Source organism: Leuresthes tenuis, unplaced genomic scaffold (assembly GCF_036924035.1).
Source record: "Leuresthes tenuis unplaced genomic scaffold, fLeuTen1.0.hap1 SCAF_17, whole genome shotgun sequence".
Lineage (NCBI taxonomy): Eukaryota > Metazoa > Chordata > Actinopteri > Atheriniformes > Atherinopsidae > Leuresthes > Leuresthes tenuis.
The window spans coordinates 8,564,423-8,590,252 of NW_027325371.1; the positions used below are offsets into that span (position 1 = coordinate 8,564,423).

Consider the following 25,830-nt stretch of genomic DNA (forward strand, 5'->3'; position numbering starts at 1 on the left):
TTCAATTTCATTATGATAAATTTGATTTACCTGGATTATAATTGGATTGAAAAGTATCTTTAAAGTGCCTTCAGAGTGCTTTTGTTGTGAATTTGTGCTCTTCATCCAAGGGTCTAAGACAAGTTTGCATCCTCTCATGTTCAGCTTTATCCATCAGTGAACATACGATGTGGTAAATGTTTGTAACAGCACTTGCCTGTCAACAAAATTTCCCTTTTATATGTATGAAAGCTCCAGAATGCTTCTCAGCAGTGGAGCAATGAGAACATTGAAGAGAAACTGTTGCAAAGTTTAATGCAAATGGAGGACCAAATGTTTGACAACTCACTTTGATAACTTTACCATCCGAAAATCAGTGAGAACAACCAGCATAACAAGGCTGCTCGTTAATATAATAAATCGGACGACAGCTTTCCCCTTCAGTGTGATTCAGGACAACAAATTATTCAGTTCTTTTCATATTTTCCATATTTTCTGTACTTTTATTTTTTCCTTATTGTTAGTTCACTGTAGGCCTGAGATAAACACAGTTTCACTGTGTCCTGCCCTTATAACATAATAGAGAACTTTACTTTTTATTCACTTTAAAACCTTTGCTAAATGTGCACATAAATGTTTTATGGTAAGATATCAATTGAACTATATTTAAAAAGGAGAACAATAGAAACTGAAATAACTTATGAGGTTTTAGTTAGGCTATGTGTAATCTATTCCAGCTCTGTTAAAGCATAAATGTTACTTAACGAGAACATACAACATATGATTTTATTACTGCCCAAGCAGAAATAGAAACATGTAACTGTAGCAACTATATAATGGAACAAAGCTCGTTTTGCATCATAGCATTAGATGCTAGTATGGTAAAATTAAGAGGACATTGTAAACTTATTTTGAAATATAACCGGAAACCTTGCTCCAGGAAGACTGCTATTAAATGTTATGGTGAGACTGCTTCTGGCCGACGCCTTTCGCTGCGGGCACGGTGAGAGAATTTTATTGTTTTTATCTGACATTAATTTATTTTCCAAGATATCAGTCACTGAGGTCAATCTTTGAGTCTATCTTTAAATAAAGCCCCTTTTGTCTACAACACCTTGGCCTCTTGACGATGGCAAAAACACTCCGGACAAAGTTTTATGTGAAATGGCGGTGGAGATGGGGAGAAGGAAGTTATGATTTTCTTGCACTCAGAACGCCTAAAACAAAAGCAAACATTGAAATATTGGTAGTTTCGTGTATTGTTTTCCAGCTTATTGTGGTGGCTGAAAGGTTGATGGTTAAAAATATAAAAGCTTCGTAATTTAGGCGTAAGTTGCTTCATGTTAATTCAGTTTGAACAGTTTTTCTCAACGACACGCCAATTGAAACAGATGTGTCCGATTTAAACATCTGCAGTTCAACTGTTTGGTGCTGTAATGCGTCAAAGAGGCTAAAACCGATGTAGGATGATAGGTGTGCTACAAAGAGAACCAAATGGTTGAAATATATGTTTAAATAATAATAGAAAAGGAAATATTTAGTGAACTATAAACAACAAATAAATGTAGAGATAAAAAGATTAGTCTTGAAAAGGTTGGGACAGGGGTTGGTGGTTTAAGAAAGAAACAGCTGGAGGAATATATTGCAGCTAATTTTGAGAACTTTCAACAGGTCAGTAACATGATTTGGTATAAAAAAAAGAGCACCTTAGTGAGTCAGAGTCTCTCAGAAGTAAAGATGGGCACAAGTTCATTAATCTGCGGAAAACATCCTAATGTCTACAGATTTTTGAGAAATTTCCGAATTGTACGCTTCAGTGTAGAATCCTTCTTCTACAGTACATAATATCATCAAAGTATTCAGACAAATCTGGGGACATCTTACATTGGATGTCAGTGATTTTTTTCTTTTTTTTTTTGATTGTCGGGCAGCAGTCTTGAGTCCATCATGGAAATCACTGCTTGGGTTTCCTGAAATCATCTACTGTGAGCGCGACCATTCAAAAATGTAGTTTAAAGTGCAATCATAGAAAAAAGAAGCCATATGTGAAAATGATCCAGCAAATCTTTCTCGGCGCCAAAGCTCATTTAAAGTGTGGTTGGAAAAATAAAAACTTTTAATTAATTTTGGAAATGAAGGCTGCTTTGTCCTTGGGACTAAAGAGAAGAGGGAGCATCCAGTTGATCTGTGCTTGGTTTAAAAGCCTGCGTCTCTCATCTCTGGTGTAAGGCTGCATCAGTGTCTGTGGAACTGCCACTTGCACATCACCATTGATGTTAGAAGGTATATATAGTTTCCAACCCAGATAACGTCTTTGGAAGCCTTTGGATTTTTCAACAAGACGATGCTAAATCACATAATTCCTCCAATAAAACCGCATGGCTTCATAACAGAAGAGTTTGGGTGCCGGACTGGTTGCCTGCAGTCCAGAACTTTCACCAATTCAAAACAATGTGCGCAGCATCAAGCGCAAATTATGGCAAATTATTCTATCCTGTTTTTATTTACATTTGGTGTTCGGGTTTTATATTTGCTTACGTCATTTATGTGCTTTTGTATTGTTTAAAATGTTCTTACTTGTTTATTTTTCCCCATTCATTTCTACATGGCCTCCCTTTTCCTGTCAGCTGCTTTAGCTTTTTCCGTACCGCTTATGCTGTCTTTAGGATAGTTGCTAGCTTCTTCCCTTGAACAGATCTCCTCAAATATGAACTTGTTACCACGAAGAATAGAACCCAACACAGTCTTAAAATGCAACGTGTGACAGTGATAGTGTCTTTTCAGGAGAGGCTTTGCTCTCTTTACCCCGAGCTGTAGTAGGAGCTTTTCAGTGTGGAGAAAACAAAGAGGATGTGGGACAATTTGCACATGGACTAAACTGCATGCCTAAATTCTCCTGTAGGGCAGCACAGTCTGGTGTTTAGAGCTGCTGCCTTAGAAGCAGCTTCAGTGCCACACGGAGGCATCTGTTTTTAGAAGAAGCACAAGCAGTTGGGAAATGGCAAAAAGGCAAATAGTAGATGAATAGGAAAGGGAATGGGGGGGGGAAACGGGAAAACAAGCAATTTTGAAATAACAGAAGCATTCGGGACAGTTGAGAAACAGAAGGTAATTGAGACTGAAAAAAATAGAGAGAAAAAAGAATGAGAATATTTAAAAAGATATACTGAAAATAAGTTGTACAAAATATGTCCATTTGGAAAATAATTTAAATTAATAGATTAGATTATGAACTATTCCACGTTTATTGTTTAATTTTTTCTTTTTCTAACCAGCACTTTTTTTATTTCCACATCTCCCTTTAAATGATTTCTCTTTGTCTCCCAGTATCACATTAAAAAAACTCCTAACATGAAGATAAGTTCCTCAGACGTTCCTTCAATAAGGTCCTTCAAACTAATGAAAAAGGAAAGCAGTAAAAATTTCTCAGCATTTAACCTCACTAAGCTTGCCAAGGAGTTCCCATTAGAGCCACTGTGATGTTAAATTCATGTCCAGTACAGGTATATTTAATTTTGTCACCATTGTCTAATGTTCTATCTACCTGATCTGACAGTCATTGGGCATAAGGGCATTATTAGCTCTTATCTAGGGAACGACATTCTTTAAATTACCCTTGAAGGGTACTGTGTGTCAGGTCCAAGTTTGACTGTTTCCCAGCCCTGGACAGACACGTTGGCCCAGTTTTGGCTCAAAGTCAAACTGCTGGTCTGAATTTGCAGCTAAGCACCCTGGCTTGAGTCCATCTTTGAATGAAACACCCAGTGTCCTGTCACTGCAAACGTGCTATTCTCATTTCCTTTGCAAAATGGCAAGAAAGTGCTGAAAATGCTCTGGATGAAATCTGTTGTCCACCACACAACTACACGGAATTGCAGTTTTGTCTAACACAATGCGTGCCAGTTTCCAAGTTATTCACTTGCATAGCATCTCAGTTTGACTTGTTTCTGTTTAACCAACTGTTCAGAACCTAAAATAATAATGTCCTCTTCCTCCCCCTGAATCATCATAATCAATCCCCACAGTTGATTTCCAAAATTTCACGAGTTGAAGGAAAGTATTGTCCAGCAAAGACACTTTCTGTAATGTGTCCTGTTTGTTTACTTGAGTTAATACTTAGGAAGTTGCCGGATAAAAGAACTGTTGGAAGATACTCAGATGTGATTAAATACTTAGTTGCTCTTAAATGTGCATGCGCATGTTTTTTTTAAATCTCTTATGTGTAGACAGCTGCTCTGTATTCCTGACAAATGGTCGGCATATCACTTAAGGGAGGCTTGGCAATGTTTATAATGTGTCCAACTTCGGTTTGAGTCCCTTCCCAATGTCCTTACTAAAGGCTTTGGAATTTCATTAATCTGTGCGAGTGCACAGTGGAGGTGAGCTCAGTGTGGTAATTAACTGTGTAAGGAGTTCAGTTCAGAATCTGCCTGCAACAGACCACCACAAAGTGTTCATCTTTATATCTTACATATAAAGAGGAACAGAATTGCAAGTTTATTAGATATTTGCTTTCAGCTCCCAATGTAGTCCAATGCTCCAGTTTGCAATAAATCCTGTGTGAAGGTGTTTGTTGGAGCTGATAAGAGAGGTGTCTATGTTCAGCCTGACAGAAAAAGGGTCAACTTTGTTAATAATTAAAGAGTTCTATAAAAATTTGACTAGATGAGTGATGGAATGCAACAATAGAGCAAGTTTAGGGTTGCGTTTCTGCATAATGATTTAAGGATGTACCCAAACTGTGGTCTGTTCAGTGTTGAGAATTAGGGCCTGATTCCTATATTACTTGCAGAAGCTCCAGGGAGTTGCCTGATCGGCTCCAAATTCCAACAAAGGCAAAAACAAAGATCTCAAGCATAAAGCTTGAATAATAAGTAACAAAAAGTCCTGCTGAAGAGAGCGTAGTCCCCACAGAGCTGTGATCTCTCCATCATGAGTCAGTCTGTTGTTGCATGAAGAGACGGAGTCAGCTAATACGGCGTCAATACAAGTTCTCCACAGTGCGCTCAGCAAGCTGTGCTCCAAAATGCTTTGAAAAATTCTGCACGACTTATGGACAAATATTGTTGCTTTTTCTCTCCTTTAAAAAAAAAAAGAACACACGATAGCAGAAAAATGGCACAAATTGTTACCGACAATTTTCCAGAGCAACAGGTGATGTCATAGAAACTCTTAAAATCCTAAATGCCCACGACATCGTCCAGAAACTGTTTTTCTAAGACTCTGTCTCTTATCGCTGGAGGTGCAGCGTGCATCTTGCATTTAGCTTTTGGGCGCTCATGACATACAGCCGAGCCTCTCAAGTGGTATTCTGAATTTCCTGTGTTCAGCTGTGGTTTTGTATTTAGTAACTTGTTTTGCTGCTTTAAAGAAAAACAAGTGAGATTGTTTCAGAGAGATAAAGACGAGGTCTCACATCAGTGACACCTCATATATTTGCTACTGTTCTCTTGTTGCAAATATTTTCCACAAGAAGATACTCGTAATTTCACAAAGAAATCTCTTTGACGACAGAACACATTGTGTGACATACTGAGTGTGTGTGTGTGTGTGTTGGCGGTGGGGGTATGTGTGTGTGACATGACATGTGACAGGCTTATAGATCACTTCATGGCTACGGGGCACATGCTCCTAACAATATCCCACATAAAAGGGGCCAAATCTCTATTTCATTGAATGATGTTGATTAATCGATGAGCAGATCTCTTCTCTTAGCATGCAGAGCAGTGTGATAGCTCTTCACTGCTCTCTACTTTATTAGCAAACAACTTAAAAGTCGATGCTGTGCTGTATTGCTCAAGTGTTTAATTTCACTACTAAAATGTGATCATTTCTTGACAGACCTAAGCAACGCTGTTTTTGTGGCCCTATTCATAGTTCAGAGCCGTAATCAAACATGTTATCCTTTAATCTGCAGTAGTTAGAAGGCAGAGCAAGCAAACCAGCTCTCTTAGAGGGAGCAGAGGGAGGGGGGGAATATGGGGAAGTGTAGATGCATTTCCCATAAGTCATTGTCAGCCGGCTCCTCCCCCCTTTTGGCTGCTCGCCAGCATCAAGCAGAGCAGAGAGCAAAGCAGCTGAGGCTGCCGACACATTACCGAAGAACATGAAGGACAAGGCGAACTAACAGAGCACCTCGTTAACATCGATGAGGTTCTTTAGAGCGGATACACAGGAGAGAGACAGCAGTTCAGACTGGCATCTATCGATACGTCTACGCGGTACTCTGCCTCACATGTACACAGAGTTGTTTTTGAGGTCGTGTTTATTACAGTGGATTTTTTTCTATTTCCTTTCCACGTAAATTTGTCTGGGTGTGGCGGTGCAGCATTTTGAGACGGAAGTGACAGTTGAATCGCATCGTTACAGATAATCTTGCAGCACATGAAGTCTACAGAAAAGGTAATGCCATCACAAAACTTAAAACAGTTTCTATTCAAAATCGGCGGCAGGTTTCCTGTATTATTACTCACATTAGTGTTGGTACTGTAGGTAAAATGCAAAGACGATGAGCTTGTAGGCTGCTGTGTGGTTGTTTTATTGAAGATTTCAGGGTTAAACTTCGAAGGAATGGCTGTGATCAAGTGACAAACTGATGCAACATGCTGCAACTGAGATTCCCGGCTCTCAGTTTGTGCTTTTTTAAACAGCAGTGCTGCTATAAAAGCAGTTTGTCTAAACGTACATGTTTTACAGTCATACGTATTGAACTGGTCTTAACTTCCAAGTTATAGGCATAGAGGGATGAAAATCATTATTTGCAATCTTGCCAGGCTCTACTTCACCTAGTATATTTCCTCTGAAATAGGAATCCTTGCTTTAACGACACAATTGCAACTGTCAAGACGAAGGCAGGGTTTCCTGTCTCTTCTGCTCACCGCACACTTTCAGAGTGTCGCTTTTGTTCGGCATGTAAGTGATTGTCGTTTTCTCGAAATTACATGGCACTGTCCAATATGCTAAACTTCAAACGGGCTGATAAGTGTTGCATTAAGAAGGTGTTAAATCGGTCGGCGTGTGTGTGAGTAAATATTGGTTCAGGTAGAGTTGAGTTTATAACCTTTCAGTTTGGTTAAAGGTTGTGATTCTCGAATGACAAAAGTAACCGTTGAGAGTATCAGTAAAACACCCCATAAACAGAAATAGTTAAACAACAAGACCTGAACTTACTGAACTTAGAATGTCATCAACAGAAACAGCTCAAATGTAGCATGGTAGATATGCATATGGAGGTCAGTTGGCTTTTTTTTTTATCTTCCAGGGTCACCGCAGAAGATAATAATCCAGTGTTACATTTTGAACTTTACAACATTAATAAAGGTCACTCTTTCCTGATGACAGGCAGCTACCATGTGACTGTGCAGAACCATTATCTGTGATCAGAGGTTCAGAGAACATGTGTGAGAAGTTATTTTCATGTGAAAAATGTTAGAGTTCTGCTTTAAAACAATGCAAATGTGTTCACAATTAATTGGTAACTGTTGAATAAAAGGTTTAAGTTGCTTTTAATGAGCAAGAGCCAGAAGTATTTGATACTGAGTGTTTTATGGTTTTCTTTGTTATATGATAGTAAACTGAATGGGTTTTAAACTCTCTGTGTCAAAAGGTCTTCAGAAGGCATTTATCTTTTTCCAGCTTTTTATGGATAAACATTAATCAAGAAAGCACTCAGCAGATTATAAACCGCAGTCATAATATCCGCAAATATGTTTGTTATAAGTTCCAAATTGAGCATTTCTGTAAAAATGGCAACAGGATATCAGAAAAGAGAGAGAGTTTGGTGTTTCAAAGCCATGACCAAACACATTTATGACCTAATATAAGGGAGGTCTTTGTACCTGGAAAAAAAAGATAAAGGCTGTAGGTCAAGAGGTTGTGTGGCTGTCTATCAATCAGATGATTGCAGACTCAATCTCCACATTGTCTCCACCTAATGCGCACCGCATTCGTAAGTCGCTTCGTATGAAATTGTCTGCAAAATGACTGGAATGTAATGTAACCTGAATGATATTCTGTCTTTCCAGATCCATCAGATAAAATGGCGGTGAGTCAGAGGCTTTTCAACTCAACAGCTCCATTCTGCAGATCTCCCCAAGCTGAGCTGAAGGGGTCGTACCCACCATGCTCCAACACAGATCAGGAGACGGAGGAGGAGGAGGAGGAGGGGAAGGAAAAGAAAATGGACAACAGTGATGTTGGAGAAATGTTGGCTAATAGGCTGAGGATTGCTAAGCTCCTGACACATGGAACTGCAGAGCAAGTGGGAGAAAAGCCCTTTAAGACCTCAACCATCATTGCTCAGGCTGAATGTAAATATGTTTGTTCGTTTTTTACTTTCATTCTAATACGCAAATATCGGTGCCTGGATTGAATTGAATTGCAAGACTGTTCTCCCTTTAGGTGAAACCCAGGACTCCCAGGAGTTTAGCCCCTCTTGTTATGAACGCTCCTATATTCCCTCCCCAAACTGCTACATTGGCAGGTATGACATCAGCATGACAACCGTCCACACATTTGTTTACTGAAGCGTCTAACCATGTTATTAAATGATATTTTTTCAGTCTTTCCTCTGAACACAACAACGTGGCGTGCCCGACGACAGCCTCTGTCCAGCAGCCAGGCTGCTTTTCAGCACACCTCACCCCCAGACAGAGGAGCCGGCGGAGGCAAAAGCGCAAGGGGAAGAAGAAGCTGGAGAAGAGGAAGGAGAGGCAGCAACAGAGACATCGGACGCCCTCAGGAGTTCCTGAACAGGAGAGTGGAAGCTCTCTTGTCCCGATCCTGGTGAGAATCTGTTATTCTTTGTATCTTATATATCTTATTCAGATATATGGTTGATAGTTATATTTGTACTGTATCCTTCATATGTGCAGTGTTTTCTTTGTGAATCATTTTCAAGGAGAAATTGCCTCGTCCTTTGGAAGTTGAAGGCTCAGTCTTAAGACAGTCCCATGTAAATATTAGTCTTCCTGTGTTTTAGAAGTGAAACACTCAGCTTCCTTAAGGTTTTGAGTGTTCAGCCTTTAAGAATGTAAACATCATGTTTGATCAAATGTGTTTTTCCCTGTAGGAGGAGTCGTCTCTTGGTGGGAGCAGCGACCTCAGCACTTCTTGCTGTAGCAGCATTGAAAGCACAGAGGAGCAGGAGCAAGGGACCTACACCCCACCAATCTACAGCACAGGCTCCAGCTGCTCTCCTCTGAACTGGGGGGACCAGGTCTTGTGTCCCCTCCCCAGCCTGCGGTCATGTGAGCAGGACAGCAGCTCAGACTCCCTGAGCAGTCTGGGAGACTGTTCGCTGGCCCTTGCTGGCCTCAGGGGCAGCGTCAGTCAGGGGGACCCGTGCTACGCAGGGCCCTTTTTTAAAGATGTGGAGAGGGATGCCAGGGAGGAGGAGGATGACTTCTTTGCAGCTGATTCTGTGAGCAACGAGGGAATAATCTTTTACAATGAAGTATGTTCCTCGATTCTTCAGTGAACTTCCTTTCTTATCTTTGTTCTAGATGTGGTTCTACCGAACTAACTTGCTTCCGCCTTTTTCTGACAGAAAATTCATCCTGTTGACTCTGAATACAAGGAGGGGAGTGAGTATGTGCTATCACAGTTTATAAAGGAGGGCTCCTATGGGGAAGTGCACAGAGCTCAAGATGTAAGCACGGGATTCAGATTTGCTGTCAAAAAGGTAAATTAGAGAATTTTGCCGTCCTTATTTTTTTCCATTGCCTAACTTAGAAGTGGGCTGTGTGGGATCTTACTCCTGCTCCTTTGTTTTTCACAGATTCCTCTTAAGAGGTTCAACAGTGAGGAGGTGGGTACGTGGAGTACCCTCAGATCTCCTCGCGTGGTGGAACTCTTCGGAGTGGTCAGAGAGGGACATTATATTGTCCTTTTGATGGCGCATAAATCTGGTAAGCAAGTCTAATTTTTTCTCTTTTTTTGCGTTTTTGGATCAGCGACTTTTGCCACACATCTGCTGTGAAACATCAGGATGATGTTGAGAAATGAGCGTGTGATTGATGTTAAGATGTGGCAGTGGGTGTTTCTTGGGTGCTGTAAATGACTGTAGAGCTTCCTATAAGTGTTGTGGCCCATACTACATCAAACATCACAATGACATATGTTGCTCTCTATAAATTTATCATCAAAAATTGGTCTTCTTCGCATGCCATAAAATCAGAATGTTTTTATCCAGGTGGATGAATACCAGCAAGTCTTTGTCTTGGTCTGACTTCATCTGTTTTGTCCAGGCTCCCTCGGTGAGCTGATCGTGGAGCGTGGCCGTCTGCCAGAGGATCTAAGTTTGTACTACCACTCTCAGGTTTTAACGGCGCTGGAGTACTTGGGGAAGAAAAAAGTGGTGCATTTGGATATTAAAGGTATGTTATAGAAATGAGGGTTTCCTTTCACAAAGTCCAAAGTCTGCTCTTAGTTATTCTAAAACCTAAAAATGCAAAGTATCATGAAGAAGAATGACTTGATGTTTAATTCTTAAGCGGCGTATTTGATGATGCTCGAGAACTAAAACCTGATTATATTTTATTATTATACACCATTCATACCACAGGAAAGAATAGTAATTGACTTTTTCCTCGATAACGTTATCCTTATTTTGTCTTCAACTTAACAATAACCTCGATTATGGTGATTCAGTAAATGTTATTTTTACATCGTGCCTGTGGAGTGATGAGATGTCATATTTAGATGCCAAGGACAAACTCCGAATATTGGCCCATAAACACCTGAAAATGAACAGTTTCACAGCAGTAACAAAAGTAGAACAAAATGTATCAGCTTGACTTTCACTTCCCTCTGTAGCCAGTGGAAAACGAAATATACAGAGAGAAAGTCAGATTTCTACTTAAGTCCCTTCAGAGGATTTTGGCGTCTTTGTGAAGATGTTGTTTGGAACACAAGTGTCATAGATACAGCCTAGATTTGATCTAGAGGCACCTGTGTGTTTTGTGAAACCAGATTAGCACTGCCGGGCTGGGAATTTCCCACAGTGTGACTCACCGCTGCTCTTTAGAAACGGCGCATGTGCACAAGATCAGGAGAGCAAGAAAGAAAGGAAGAACGATGCAGATGGGGGATGGGACGAGGAGCAGGAAGTTAGAGAGAGCAGAAGAAAAGAAAAACTAAGCGTGTAGAAAGAAGAAGAGAATATGACAACAATGTGGGGATAGATTTAGAATAAGGAAACAGAAAAACAGAAGCAGAATGACATCAGAAGAAGAATAGCAAAAGGACAAAAGCACAAGAGGCAACAGAAGTAGATTTTTTTTCTGGCAAAGCTTAAGCGCCACCTGGTGTTTGTAATGCTTCAGGAAAAATGAGAAAGCTAGGACAACTTTTTAAACATTTAAAAATCTCCTGGCTCCCGGTTACTCGTCTCCACATTCATTTCACATTAAAGTTTTTTTCCTGCAGCAGCTGTCCCCCGCTGACTCCATGTTTCCCTCTATGCGGCTCCTTTGTCTGCCGACCATATAATGTCCATACAGCTGCTCTGTTTCTAATTATGTCATCGACAAACTTCAGCTACAACACTGCGCCTGTGAGGCCGCCGAGCTGTGCAAAGATTAATGGCTCTGCTTGGTTCTCACAGCTGACAACGTGTTGCTATCAGAAGATGGAAGAGACGCCTTTCTGTGTGACTTTGGACACGCAGAGAGACTCAACAATCAGGGGCAGAGCCTCAGTGGGTCCAGAGGTAAAGAGTGCTGCCTCAGCTAATCATATCAGATGCCATGTAACTGATCCACTTCCATGCCTCAATTTAATGTTTTCCCAATGTAATTCAATGCAGATCTGAAGGGCACAGAGACCCACATGGCCCCTGAGATTGTAAAAGGGGATCCCCGGGGAGCCAAAGCAGATGTGTGGAGCAGCTGCTGTATGTTACTGCACATGCTCAATGGGTGTCAACCATGGACAAGATACTACACCTGCAGACTCTACCTGAAGGTACTTTTCACAGCAACGCACAGATATTAAACCCTGCAGCATCATCTCCGAGTTTTCATACCATTGACTACATCCTGTAATTGTGATGGTTACAGATTGCAAACGAGCCCCCCCCTCTGAGAGAAATCCCACCTGACTGCTCCCCTCTCACTGCTGAAGTCATAAAGGAGGGACTCAAAAAAGATCCTGAGGAAAGATCATCAGCATCCGACCTTAAAAAAAAAACTACCAGGGCTCTACGTAAAGGTGAAGTAAAGTAGCACGGTTTTTGTTCCTCATTTTTTACTTTACCTTTGAAGTTTTGGTTCCAGAGGTTAAATACTTTTAAAGAATAACGGCTCGATAGTCTGTACCAGCATCTCTTAAACTTAAAAACATATTTTTAGAACAATAGTATATTGTATAGTATATTATTTAAATAATAATATTTAAACTAGTAAGAATAGTAGCATAGTTGTAATAACCTTTTTCAGCACTGATCAGTCTGAGTATTCCAATCTGCAGCCACCTTCATCAGTATGGCAGTGCAGCTTTATGTAGCCTAAGTGGAAAAAAACATCTGAGACATCAGCATTTTTATCAACTCAGATCATCTGTGATCTTCAGTATAACAACTGGACAGTTCATCATGTGTTTTTTTTTCTTTTTAATTGCAGTTGGAGGACTCACCAGTCCAGTCAGAGGGTCCTACTTTGAGCCATTGTATGTTGTCAACAAACCGTCTGACTCCCTTCAGCTCATGATTAGCAGTACTGACTTTGAGGATGAGGAGGGACATCTGGAGTCTGCTGACAAAGTGATCACAGCAGGACTGAGGACACAGAAACTGGATGATGAGACAGAGGTCAAGGCTGGTTCCAATGAGTCAAAGCGAGGTTTGTCTTCTAGTCCACAAACGCTGATGTCTGAGCCGAACCTCAAGAGGTGCAACAAGATCACCACTGTGCCTGAACTCGAGCTTCGCAAACTGGAGAGAGGTGAGGTGTCAGTGTTCTGCTTATGTTTATGTGTTAGATGTGCCGCTTGGGCCCTGCTCATGATTTTCATGTTCGTTTTCAGATTTCTTCGTTAGCAGTCTATCCCAGCTTCATCCTCCTGAGATGCAGGAGCAACTGCTGTCTTGTATCAACAGTGACTACAACTCCAACTGGGAACCATGGGATAAAAAGGTCATTCAAAATGGCCAGAAGCGGGCATTTTTGATTTAACATTTGAGCTGTCTGTCAACAATTTAAAATTCACTATAAAGACCAAATTTGAGCTGAGCGTGATATTCTGAAAGTTTGTTATTTGGTGGGTTAATTTGCTTTGGCTGAAGCATAATCAGCTCAACTGTTTTTCTTTTTACACAAACCACAGGACTCTGGCCGTTGGTCCCTGAGCCCTGGAGACGACTTCAGCTCTGGTGTGTTCTCCTACAATAGTCAGCCAGATGCGCCAGTCTTCAGTATGGATTTGCTGGGTCACACACAATTTCCACCACCTTGCTGTTTTGAAGGTGAGATAATAGATAAACGTCTATCGCTCTCCCATTACATTCGTGTGTTATCAAACGAAACACCTTTCTGCTCTGCTGCAGGGGTGGATGTCTGCATCAGAGACTTCAGCAGCAGAAACATTCGGATAAGAGAGATGCGTCGTGTTAAAGTGGGCCACATCGCCACTGGAATAAGCGATCAGGTGAGAGCTAACACTCAGTCACGTGTTGAGAGATGTTCTTGTTGTTCAGTTTGAGTGGATGAAAAGAAAGAGCTAACTGAGCGTCTCCGTTGTAGATCTCTGAGCGGGTGTTCACTCTGGAGACTCCACAGGGCCAGCAGATTGCTCACGACGAGGAGGTGCATGAATCTGGTCTGGAGCTCTGCTGTGTTCCTGCTCCAGACTTCAGCTCTGCCTGGATGTGGAGGATCAGAGACGGCGCGCTCGAGACAAAATAGTCCTTCCACTGGCTGAAGTATTTGGTGACTTCACCCTGTGTCGAAGAGCTTTAACGATCCACCTGCTTTTCTATCAGTTTCAATGTGCCCAATGCAGTTTTTCTCAGCCCTTCTCATGCTTTTATATTTGTGTCTTACGGTTTATATGTTGCACTTTTCATTGCGATCTTACTGTGAAGAAATAAACAAACTGAAATGTGCAGTGTGGTGATAGTTCTTGCATTCATATTTAGTTTTTCAGACTGCACAGTGGCTCTGGTCATTACTGCTGTGTAAAGTATAAAGTGGAGCATCCATCATTTTCTATACCCACTCCATTCTTTAGGGTCTCGTGAGAGAGACAGACAACCAACTAGGATCTGAGACCTCGACTCAAATTAAGCTCAGTTCCCCTGTGGCAGTTAAATCCATGGCTCATATCAGTCAAAAGGGTGTCACTTTGCATAAAGATGCACAAACATTTATATTTAGCATATTAATATGAAGCTCATTCAACCAATAAACGCTTTCAGGAAGTATTTTTTAGTAACCATAACCCATCCTCTACCCAAGGCATCGTAATGCAGTTTCCGACAGCAGACTGTATATGTGGGATAACTGGGGTCGATTTCATTTTAAAAAGTTAATGAATAAACCCAATAAAACCAACTTCATCCAGCTTGAATTACTTATGCTTCGTGATAGTACTGATGTAAAGTATGACGCACAAACACCCCTCATCTAATCAACGTATGTACATTGCATACAGGAGTTAAAAGATTTATTTTCATTATCACAACATAAAAGGTCACTGCAAAAGGTTTTTCCGGGAGACTAAGTTCAGCCGTACAAATGTGATAGAAAAGGTGAAAACTTGGGAATATCAAAGTGATTTCATAGTAAAAAAAAAAAAAAGGAACACCAAGGCACTGACAAACAAGAAAAAAGTATAAAAAGCCTTTTGTTTGTAGATAAAGTTGCAGTTTGAATAACTGACATAAAAATACAGTACTTGGAACATGTGTAAAGTGAGGTAAGCATCTGAGTCCATCGACATCCACGTCTGCAGCACAACATCTTTTACAGGTCGAAGCAACATGCGACTCCATTTACCAACACTCACAAAAGCCAACAGGTAGTTCTTTTCTTAAAGGGAGCCACATTAACGTCACAATGGCTGTCCAAAAGGCCCAAAACAGCACGTGACTAAATATTATGCAGGGTGACAAATTTGAGTCAGTTTACTGACTTTTGCTGACAATGTCATTCTTTCCCTTCCTTTTTCCCCTTTTTAAACAAAGTGACAATTCAGTTGATATGCACACAAAACTTTGTACACTACTCCCTGATATGGCACTGAAACAAAGTTGAGCTGTGTGCGCTTGGGAAGACGGCAGGTGGAAGTTGTCTTCATATATATATGTATGTATATTTGCAGTAAATTTAAAAGCGGTTTACAAAAACTTCTCGTTAACTTGACAGGATGCGACCACCATCGAGCACGTCCACCGGATTGTTGTCCACTAGTGACCTCTCACAAATACATACGAATGGATTCGCTAGCATACAGACATCGTGATAAAATGGATGGAGAGAGTGGGAAGGTCAGAGAAGCAAAATGAGTTGAAAGAAAACAGAAATACAACTTAAATAACAGAGAGGAAAGTCTTCAGTTAACCAAACTTATGCCAATATATTGTTTCAGGGCAGAAAAAAAGAGAGTGCAGTGACTTTATCTGTACCAAGAAAAAAATAAATTACTTTAAAATTGAATCCTTGTTCAAGTCTGACATCCCCTCCTTCTGATTTTGCACACATATTCCTGCTCGGCTCACTTCATCAGTGACGTAGCGCTCCTGGGTGCGACAGCACTTCCAGTCCAACTCCCAGTTTCACACAGGAGTGGGAGGCAGAAATGAAGGTCGCCAAATACAAGTTCCTCCTGCTCAATTTGTTCACTCTGTCATGACTTCTTTCCGTTGGCCCTCTGATCTTCTTTCACTTCTGTTCCTGACCCGCCCCCCTCAGTCGTAGCTCTTCCCATCTTGCTCCTGTCTGCTCGTAACACGCCTCTCACATCTTGCGTATGACTAGAGCGGTGGTAAGAACTCCTGCCGCGAAAACTGCCACCGTCTGCCACGTGGGAGTGCCGAAGTGGGAACGAATACTTTCCTAAAAAGAATGTTTTTAAAGAAAACAAAACATGGACAGGCATGATTCTTAACAGGTCTCATAAACAACCAAGAGCAGACCACTATGACTAACTACTGATGTGCTTAAGCGGTGTTCGTTAGCTCCTTACCCAGCCACCTTGCTCCCTTATCCAGTTGATCACATTTTCCTGAAGGTAGTCCATGGTCCAACTGATTATGGTTCTGATGATGTCAGGAATATTGATTAGAAGAGCCTGGAAAGGTATAAAGAGAGGAACTTATATTATTCTGGAATAATTCCACACTAAAAGAGGTGGGTTTCGACAGCGGTGCGTCACTCACTTTGATGACGAGTCGACAGGCGAAGTAGAACAGAGCGACCACCCTGCCCCAGTTGAATCTTCCATCAGAAAAGATCTCAAAGGCAACTTTCATAAACATTTCTTTAGTGGGACTGAGTGAGGAGTAATCTATCATCCTGAAATAAACAACACTCTGGTTAGAGAACTGGTAATTATAAAAATAATGAGCCTTTTCATTTGTAATGGTCGGGTGTGAATTTAACACACATACACCCAACCTATCAGGTAACCTACCTCTGGAGTTCCACATTTCCATCCAGCTCATCTCCGATCTGCTGTAGGCACTGAGCAAGCTCCTTAAGGTGTGGGTCACATACCTCGCCTCCACCCAGCTGTTCCCTGGTCACTACGGTATTGTCCTCTCTGTGTCGCTGAATCCGCTCATAGATGAAACTACACAGAGGGAGACACATTACCGGTAAGCTCTGTGATGTGATGTCAAGACACACCGAAATATAATCAGTTCAAATGAAATCTTACTGAATGCTGGGGATTACAAATAAGTTCCATGTAAAAGGATCTTATAGAGAACATATTCATCTTGCTGCACAGCATCTTTTAATTAGTCCACGAAGGCCTCCTGCTGGCCCATTGCACGACAACATGACTCAGAAAAGTGACAGTATCAGGTTGAACTGTGGGCACAAATACGCAGTCATTTTGAATAAGTTGGTGTCGAAACGTAAGACTGGTTGTGGTTTTGACTGGTCCAAAGAAACCCTATTAAGGGTGACTCATAAAGAACTGTCTAAATTTTTCATCTCTCCAATCAGCAGCGTGCACTCGTGTTTTTGATTGGCACTTTTGTTTGACTTTACGTTGCCTCTCGTCTGCCAGAAACCCTTTCAGAATTTAACATTTTGGTCAAACTTTGTGTCCATATAAGCCAGGGAAACACAGTACAATGTGTGTAACCTAAAAAACAAAAGTATGTTTGGTTCTTTTTTGGGATTACCTTTGTGTTCAGCCAGCACAGGAGCTCATCTCCCATCACAAAGTTAGCAACCGCCCCCACAATGTGCATACATGCAATGCACCAAACTGAATCACTCTTAAAGCGTGGGATGCCTGAAAGAGCGTGCATGTCCACAACTGACATGCAACTGAGCGAGAATGGCCATAAATGTTGGCCTTTCAGTGCAGTAAAGACAAAAATATGTGTCCTTTTATCAGCAAAGGTCATCAAAATTACTGAGCAGTGTAAAGAAAGATATGGTCAACCTTATAATGACACAAAATCTGAGGAAACGCCTACATCCTGTAGAAAACTTCTCAGCTTTATTTCCAGATTAAATGCATTGCTCTAAAAAGCAGTCAAATCAAAATAAATCTAAAATAGCCAGATTACATACTAAGCAATTAAATGAGTTGTTATCTATATTGTCTAACGAGGTCATTTGAAATCTTCTTCCACAAGAACTGGCCATCTATTTGCCCAATTCAATTATAAGAATCTCAAGTGTGTACTTACTTCTTTAGCAATATAGTTCCTTGTTCCAGTATCTGATCTTTGGAGTTTCCTAAAAGACAAAGGTCAGTATTAGCCAGGTTATTCAAATGCTGAAACGACTGTATTCATCTCATGAGAATGCACTGTGGACATTACGCCCAGTTCAGGCGAACTCAAAGTGAAACTAAACACATATCGAAATCTATCCACTCTAGACTTTAGACCCCCTCCAATTTAGTAGATGGATCGGTAGATGAAATATGAATTTAACGCTTTTAAAAAAAAAAAAAAATTATATACTGTACTGTTCTTCCTCGCTGCTAAGTCGCTTGGATGAAGTCATCTTTCTAACAATTAAATTATTAGTAAATTGTTACTAAATTAAATTGTACAACGGCATCATACATCACAGTTTTCAGCTAAAATTAAAAAAAAAAAAGTGTATTAATGCCTCTTTAGGCTAGTTATTTGTAAGTAAGTGACGATTCCCAACAGTTCCGTTATTGAATTAAAAAATATCTTTATACCGTTTTGGTTTCTACACCATTTTGCTAACTCACGGTTGTGTGGGAATTTTGGCTTAACAAGTGCTAGCTAGCGATAGGCTAACGTTTTAGCCGTGTTGCTAAGCTAACCCCAGTTCAGGTAATAATATTATGTCCAATCGAGCAATCTAAAACCACAAACCAAGAGTTAATTGTTAAACTAGTGGGTTCTCTATAACTACCATACACTTGGGGACACTGTCACAGCGTATTTAATTTTAAAATGCTGCTGATACTCGCCTTTACCTTGATCACCTCCACCCGGGTGCGATGCCATCTTCTTTACTGTTTGGATCGCTTATACTTCCGGACAATCATGTGACAACATTTATTTGTTTGTACCACTAGCTGCAACCAATAGATGCAGCCATAGACATTATAAAGAGTTTATATTTTTGTTTATATGTCTATGGATGCAGCAGCCAAGTTTTGTAATCTCTTTGGATGCTGATAGGTTTTATATGGTATCATCAGCCAAGGGCAGGGGTTTCTGAGTATGTTTTATAGATCTATTACGACCTTCACAAGATAGACGACGATGTCTGTGAGGTCGGGCTGGGTTGCCAATGGACAATACGATTTTTTGATTATCTTTGTTTGTTGTTTTTTTTTCGGGGGGGGGGTGGTATTGGTTCGAAAGCATAAATATAGTTGGTAAACAATATAGATATTTGTGTATTTTTTTGTGACGAACATTTACTTAAACGTCACTTCCTGCGCCTTCTCTTCTTCCGACCATCGCGCGCATGATTAGGCCTCTTTACGACTCGGCTGGCAAAGATGGCGGATGCACAAGTATGTACAGCGATACGGCGTGGCAAAGTTTAATTGATATATAGCCATCTTAATAAACTTGTTCGCCAGTATATGTGAAGAAGAAGTCGTTATTTTGTGCTTACAGTTGTAGCTGAGCCTTTTTGATTCAGATTTACACGTTAATATCTTACATTTACGTCTGCCGATTAGCACACCCTCGTGCACCGTCGAACTATCCGGCAGCTAGCCTGGTTAGCTTAGCATAACTCTAGTTAAGGTCCCACAAACACTGGCTTTATTCAATTACAGTGTCTTTTGTAGTGTCCCCATCTCTACATAGCGTGTGTAATATGTTCGTTCTGCTAACTGTTTATTTTTCATGAGGATGTCGGCCTTGAGCGAAGTGTACCAACAGACAGGAAGACATGCTGGTGGTGAACGTAATGTAGCTAACATCCTTATGGTACTCTTTTCCTATAGACCGAGAGGGCTTATCAGAAGCAGCCCACCATCTTCCAGAACAAGAAGCGTGTTCTGGTTGCTGATGGTGGCAAGGAGGTCAAAGAGAAGCTTCCCAGGTACCACAAGAGTGTCGGGCTGGGCTTCAAAACCCCTAGAGAGGTGAGAAATGAACCCAAATGTTATTCCAAACAGAGTATTTTGTAGTTTTGTTTTCTGCATATGATGCTTTTTCTCACGATGGTCTTCCAAGCTTTTATGGTTTTGACGACAGCGCCTTTTGGCAAAACTGATGCAATCAAATTCACAATTCTGTGTAATTTATGGGGAATGTTTGCCCAAATGACACTTTTTTTCCCTTCTTCTTTATGCAGGCTATTGATGGCACTTACATTGACAAGAAATGCCCCTTCACTGGAGATGTCTCCATCCGTGGCCGTATTCTCTCTGGTAAGTTTAATCCTTTTTAGCAAACTTCTCTACTAAGAGTGGAGACATGAAGTAACTTTATTATAACTCTTATTTGAAAAAGTAAAAAAAAAAACAACAGGCACCTAAATTGCATCACTACAAGCTCAGTTCACAGAATCCGTTGAAGATGCAGGCTCTTTTGTCAGAGTTTGCAAATTTATTTATTTTTTTGTCACGACTGCAAATGATGCTTTTCTCACGATGGTCTTCCAAGCCTCTGGGTTCTGACGACACTGCCTAATGGCTACACTGATGTGGTATAGTGACAAAAGTAAAGTTGTTAGTTTTCCATGTTCGGCTACAATATTTACTTTCTTATGCAATGTTCTCCGTGTACTCTGTTAAAATTCTACCTTGTATGTTTTCTTTTCTTTTCTTTAAAGGCGTGGTGACCAAAATGAAGATGCAGAGGACCATCGTTATCAGGCGTGATTACCTGCATTACATCCGCAAGTACAACCGCTTTGAGAAGAGGCACAAGAACCTGTCTGTCCATCTGTCACCCTGCTTCAGGTACAACTCCTTTCACATGCTGCTATTTCAGTGTTTCTCAAACATAGCAAATCAGGAACACTTAATTGTTCATTGTTTTTAATTCTCAGGCTTGGATTGTTGCCTAGTTATTTGTGATTTTGTTTAAAATACTCCTTGATTTGATCTAAGTGTTAGTGTTAAGATCTGTAACTGAAATGGCAACATTATCGGTACCCATCTGTTTAAATGTCAGTTATTGGAATAAAATGTACCAAATTGGCTGCAAATGATGCTTTTTCTCACGATGGTCTTCCAAGCTCAAGAAGCTCTGACGACAATGCCTTTGGCAAATCCTGATGCAGCTTTGCTTTTACCTTCTCATAACGGAGTGTGTCGATTTACAACCTGTATGAACTTGGTTTTACGCAGATGTGTCACTCTTCATTAATGTTGCCTTTTCATGGCTTTTCTGCAGAGACGTCACAGTTGGAGATATCGTGACCGTAGGAGAGTGCCGACCACTCAGCAAGACTGTGAGGTTTAATGTCCTCAAAGTAACAAAGGCTGCTGGAGCCAAGAAGCAGTTCCAGAAATTTTAGGTGTGACTTTGAACAGGAAGGCTGCCGTTGGCTAACTTGTCTCGCTGTCAATTAAAGAAAATCTTGTTTAAGTTGCTTTCTCTGCTTGTTTCTTTGACTCTCCTTGACATTGGGTTTTAGAGGTTTTAAAGTATTACAAACCGTTTGTATACTGCATTAATTTGTTATGGCAAGTGTGTCGATCCATAAAACTTTGTCTATTTCCTAATTTAAGTCCAAAAATCATTTGAAAAATGTAGTTATTTCTAGTTCTGAATACCGGGAAGAAGAAAAAATTGGTCTGCAAATATTAAGCTCTAAAGGAAAGACAATCGAGCTGTTTGAAGTGATGGCTTTTCAGGAGTTGGGAATTTATTACTGCCAAGTGTTTAGTTGTCTGATTCTGTTTACATCTTGAGGTGATGAAGAAGTGAGAATTACAGAAACATTTTACAGTACATGACTAACTGGACTGCAGTAAGCACAGCATCCACTACGCCCTTGATGTGCAATGCTGCTGTAGTCTGTAACCATAGTTGCTGGTTGATTCAGGAATGACCGTAATAGCCCATATATTTATTGGAATATGTCTGTATTATACTTAATGACTGCTGTGACTGAAATTATTTCAGTTTTAAAATAGCATTGATTTATGCAATCTGGTCTTCAACTGCCACCTCTCCATTCTGCTAATTGCTGGACTATAATGCTGCGACTTTATCAAGTCAATCAATGGTGACAAAATACAATTTGCAATGAAAGGAAAGGAGAGCTAAACTGACTGTTTGCCACCTCAATATGTTACACAGTGAACATTATCAATTCAGGTACGTCTGTAAGTGTCACTGAATGCATCCTTTCCAGATGAGACCCTAATTATAAAACCTGGAGTATGTAAGACAAAACCTCAAACTTCATGCATCTTGAATGACTTATATTTTGTGATAATGCTGGTGTAAAGTATGAAGCACAGTTACCCCTCATCTAATCAGCGCTTGTACATGGCAACAAGAGTTAAAATATTTATTTCATTATCACAACATTAAAGGTCACTGCAAAACAACAGAATCAAACATTTTGAAAAAAATGCAACACGTCTGGATGACTCAGTACTGACTCCACAATGAAATAAAACGTGCGTCTAAATGCAGGGATGAATATTCTTTATTTATCAATAGAAAACCTGACATTAATTTGTTAGTAGGGGCTTTACACTTTGCAAAGAGCAGGACCCGTGATTCAGTTACATTTGATACATCTGAAGTTATTTAACACTGTTGGAGCACATCATCTATTTTAGTCTCATGTGTGTGTGCGGCAGCACCTCCCAGTGGCTCACGAGTTTTTGCACCCTATGTGCAGATGTTACCAGCAGAGGTCAGCAGATGAATGTTGCATGTTGTAAATCACACTTGACCACTGAACACTCAGGATGAAGGATTGAAGCACTGGCCATCTTGTGTGTGCCTGCTCTGATTCATGAATGATTTTCTTCATTGATGAACAGTGACAAAGCTGCCTTTGAGAGGGAGCTGTCTGCAAACGACTAAAGTAAACCTTTCAAATAGAAACTGGATCTATTGGTTCAATGTCCAGCATGTGTCAGCATCTCTTCTGGTTTTACAGAATAAACTTTGTCAAGACGACATTGATGTAAAAGTCACTTCTAAAGAGGTGGACGATGCAGAGTCATAAACACATATGAGCTTGTGGTTCTATTCCTGCTTTTGAATATGATCATCTTTAAATGATGAAGTCATTTAAATCTCCATCTTTGATTGGATGGTAGGCTTGAGTTTCTTTGAGCTTGAAATGCCTCTTTTTTAAATCTTCTCCAGTGTGTATGTGAACTAATGCCTCCTATTCAAAGGCGTCTACGTCACTCTCATGATACAGTGGCTCTAACATGACCTGCATCCCTTGTGACCTTACTGGTCTGATGATCCAGATCCAGATAAACATGCAAATGCTCAACAAGCATGGATCATAGTGCTTTCATGGCCTATCTTTATCAGCTGATTCATTTGCATGTGTCCTTATTTCTGCTTGAGAAGATAGCTTTTCTGTGTGGGAATCAGTCATGTCCCCCTCCACCCACCACCGTCTGTCTATTGAGTTCCACAGCAGAGGCGTCACTATTAACATAATGATGCCGTAGATGTTTTTTCCCCAGTTGCCTGGTGAATGTGGACCATATGGTGATGATGTGACGAGGAGAAAGTGGTTAATGTGAGCTCAGGCGTGTTAGTAGTTCCGTCATTTAATGATCAGCAGCATGAGCATCTGTTCCTCTCAGGGTTTCATTTTTGCAACAAATATTTTCATCAGTTACAGCTTTTATTTGTTTTTGTTGTGGTTGTATATATCTCCACATATGCCACACTGTTTACCTTAACAACAGAGTCCTAGTTTCAAACCACAAATTGTCCTCTCTTGCACAGGGGCTTTCCCAGCTTCTTCTCCTCACATTGTAGACACTACGGGAGGGTGGGAGGGCTTTTTAAGGATGCTCTCTGAATAACAAGCCCTCTCACGAGCAGACACCCCAGGGAGCATGACGGCCCAGCACGCACATTCATGCTCCTATGGAGTGTTTGTTTTAGGGCAGAGGTCTGATCCCTCAAAAAGTCTGAGCAACAATAACAAACCCAAGCTGCCCTCTGCAAACTGCGATGGAAATGTGCTAATAGAGATGTCCGGTTGTATACAGTGGTTATCAGCTGCCAATACCTGCCTTAATGTTAACCAGAGAGTCACAGAACTACCGTACATAGATTCGGACTAACAAGATGATGACACACAGTTCTATAAGTCAGTTAGATTGGTGAGCAAAAACTTTATTTTCCAGCCTTTAATCTTGAAATGTTAATTATCTAATGATTGCTCTCTTTAGTTGTGTTCAATCTCTTCTAAATATGAACACTTTTCATATTGAAGAATCAGCAAAGGCGAGGCGCCACTCTGTAAAATCAGATTTAAAAACACCATACGTCACAAGCTGGCAGCTAAATGAGGATTTCTTACTAAAAAAAGAGAAAAAAAGCCCTATATTTTACTAAAGTTAATGGGATGTTATGCATCAAAAGACTCTCATTACGAAATATCAGTCAGTTTAAACCACTGCAATCAACAATATGAAATGTGTGTCAGCGTACTTAGCATCTCCACAGATAATCTCTCACCACACTTCACTCTTGAACAAGCTTATCATCCATCCATGTCTGTCTTCTGTGCGACACACAGTCTTTTGAACAGTCTCTCTTCACATTCTTCCAGTTTGCCAATATGTTTACCTAGTGTCATGGAGCATACTCGAGGTCGTACTTACTTGTGTATCCAGTGGCATGGATGTTAGCTCAGAGGGTCAAGCCAATGAGGGTAATGGCCACAATCTAAACAGAGGCCTTCTGGTGGCCCAGCAGGAGGTTTGAGCAGGATACTGGACTCGTGTTCTGGGCTGTTTGGAGGCTGTCAGCAGCATCCAAACTGTTTTTCCAGCAGAAGCAGTAACATTAGATCAGAGCTGATGGCCTGAACAGATGGAGGCCATGTTATATGGAGCCCGGGCCGTAACTGACAAGGCAAGGTGTGTGTTGAGGGTGTTATTATATTTATCTTATTCTTTTGCATGCAAAAGAGGTCAGAAATCATACTGATCATTTAATCAAACAACTGTATTGATGACACTATAGCAAAAGAACATTCAGTTTTACTACATGGATACTAAGTGGATGAAAAATATGTTTTTTTTGGCACTGAACCTTAAGATTAGCATTATATGTCTTCAGCAAATAAAATGCAGCAGGCTGAGATCAACAGAATGCAGACCATAAACAGACCATAACGTATGTCTCTATGCCCTTCCAGATGCTTCTGTCATCTGTCACGTCATCAAGAAACTCTTTAATACAATACAGTGCTTGTTTTCATATCTAAGAATTCCCATGAATCTACTACAGATCAGTTGCTCTAAAATCCCACACCATGAAAGTCCTGGAGAGACTTACTGGCTCATCTATGTAAGCAAGTCAACACATTCCAAGAGCCACAGTTTGCTTATCAGCCTGGGGTTTGAGTTGAAGATGGTATCATCTACCTCTTTCCTTAGGGCCACGCTTATCTGGACAAAACTGTCAGCACAGTATGGATTGTGTTCTTGGATTTCTTCAGTACTTTTAATACAGTCAGTCCTACACTGCTGTGTGAGAAGCTTCAGGAATACAGTCTGTATTCATGGCACGACAGTATTGACAACCTGACAAACAGACCACAGTTTTTAAAACTGAAGGGTTGTGTATGTGATAAAGTGGTTGGCAGCACAGGAGCATCACAGGGGGCTGTACTCTCACTGTTTCTCTTCACTCTGCACCTCAGACTTCCAGAATACCTCAGAGAATATCTCAGAGTCAACCAGTATCTGAACTGGTTGACTCTAAAATCAATAAAAGTAATCAATAAAAGATTACTTTTATTGTAATAAAGTAATAAAGATTGCTTTTATTACAGTAATCAATAAAAGAGATTACTGTGGATTTTAGGATTTCCAGAAGTAAGGCAAATACTATGGACCATCCTTGGTGTTGAGGTGGTGGTTTGAATACAGATACCCGGGAGTCCACCTGGACAGCAGACTGGACTGAAAATGCCCCAAAGAATGTCTGCTTAATGTGATGGACAACAATGCATAGTGATTAAACAACTGTGTGTTCAGTCAGAGGCTTCT

The 25,830-nt window shown here is 40.6% G+C and overlaps 3 protein-coding genes and 3 non-coding genes across 8 annotated transcripts; 5 read left to right on the plus strand and 1 right to left on the minus strand.

The window, feature by feature from the left end:
* Positions 1 to 930: 930 nt before the first annotated feature.
* map3k14a (mitogen-activated protein kinase kinase kinase 14a) lies at positions 931 to 14,080 on the plus strand. Of its 2 annotated transcripts, none has more exons than XM_072368400.1 (16): positions 931 to 982; positions 8,004 to 8,288; positions 8,380 to 8,461; positions 8,541 to 8,763; positions 9,050 to 9,433; positions 9,527 to 9,661; positions 9,758 to 9,887; positions 10,227 to 10,355; positions 11,585 to 11,689; positions 11,786 to 11,943; positions 12,039 to 12,189; positions 12,600 to 12,920; positions 13,003 to 13,112; positions 13,303 to 13,441; positions 13,523 to 13,623; positions 13,719 to 14,080. In XM_072368400.1, the coding sequence occupies exons 1-16, from the start codon at positions 940 to 942 to the stop codon at positions 13,878 to 13,880; spliced, it is 2,658 nt and encodes an 885-aa protein (XP_072224501.1). In that variant the 5' UTR covers positions 931 to 939; the 3' UTR covers positions 13,881 to 14,080. The 2 variants fall into 2 exon arrangements, with proteins under 2 accessions (XP_072224501.1, XP_072224502.1); XM_072368401.1 differs by lacking the exon at positions 931 to 982 and adding an exon at positions 5,992 to 6,381.
* A 548-nt stretch (positions 14,081 to 14,628) lies between these two features.
* On the minus strand, positions 14,629 to 18,676 carry baxa (BCL2 associated X, apoptosis regulator a). 2 transcript variants are annotated; one of them, XM_072368857.1, is made up of 6 exons: positions 18,616 to 18,676; positions 17,846 to 17,894; positions 16,609 to 16,767; positions 16,355 to 16,490; positions 16,162 to 16,266; positions 14,629 to 16,031 (listed from the first exon to the last, which is right to left on the minus strand). In XM_072368857.1, exons 1-6 carry the CDS (start codon positions 18,644 to 18,646, stop codon positions 15,933 to 15,935), a joined length of 579 nt encoding a protein of 192 aa, XP_072224958.1. In that variant the 5' UTR covers positions 18,647 to 18,676; the 3' UTR covers positions 14,629 to 15,932. The 2 variants fall into 2 exon arrangements, with proteins under 2 accessions (XP_072224958.1, XP_072224957.1); XM_072368856.1 differs by having other exon boundaries at positions 18,610 to 18,661.
* Positions 18,677 to 19,057: 381 nt separating this feature from the next.
* Positions 19,058 to 21,199, plus strand: rps11 (ribosomal protein S11). Its single transcript, XM_072368859.1, has 5 exons — positions 19,058 to 19,164; positions 19,606 to 19,746; positions 19,959 to 20,034; positions 20,439 to 20,568; positions 21,005 to 21,199. Exons 1-5 carry the CDS (start codon positions 19,150 to 19,152, stop codon positions 21,126 to 21,128), a joined length of 486 nt encoding a protein of 161 aa, XP_072224960.1. The 5' UTR covers positions 19,058 to 19,149; the 3' UTR covers positions 21,129 to 21,199.
* On the plus strand, positions 19,802 to 19,886 carry LOC140274356 (small nucleolar RNA SNORD35). The gene has a single exon (XR_011908314.1). It is a non-coding gene; the product is annotated as a small nucleolar RNA SNORD35 (small nucleolar RNA).
* Positions 20,235 to 20,317, plus strand: LOC140274358 (small nucleolar RNA SNORD35). The gene has a single exon (XR_011908316.1). It is a non-coding gene; the product is annotated as a small nucleolar RNA SNORD35 (small nucleolar RNA).
* Positions 20,811 to 20,895, plus strand: LOC140274357 (small nucleolar RNA SNORD35). The gene has a single exon (XR_011908315.1). It is a non-coding gene; the product is annotated as a small nucleolar RNA SNORD35 (small nucleolar RNA).
* Positions 21,200 to 25,830: the final 4,631 nt, after the last annotated feature.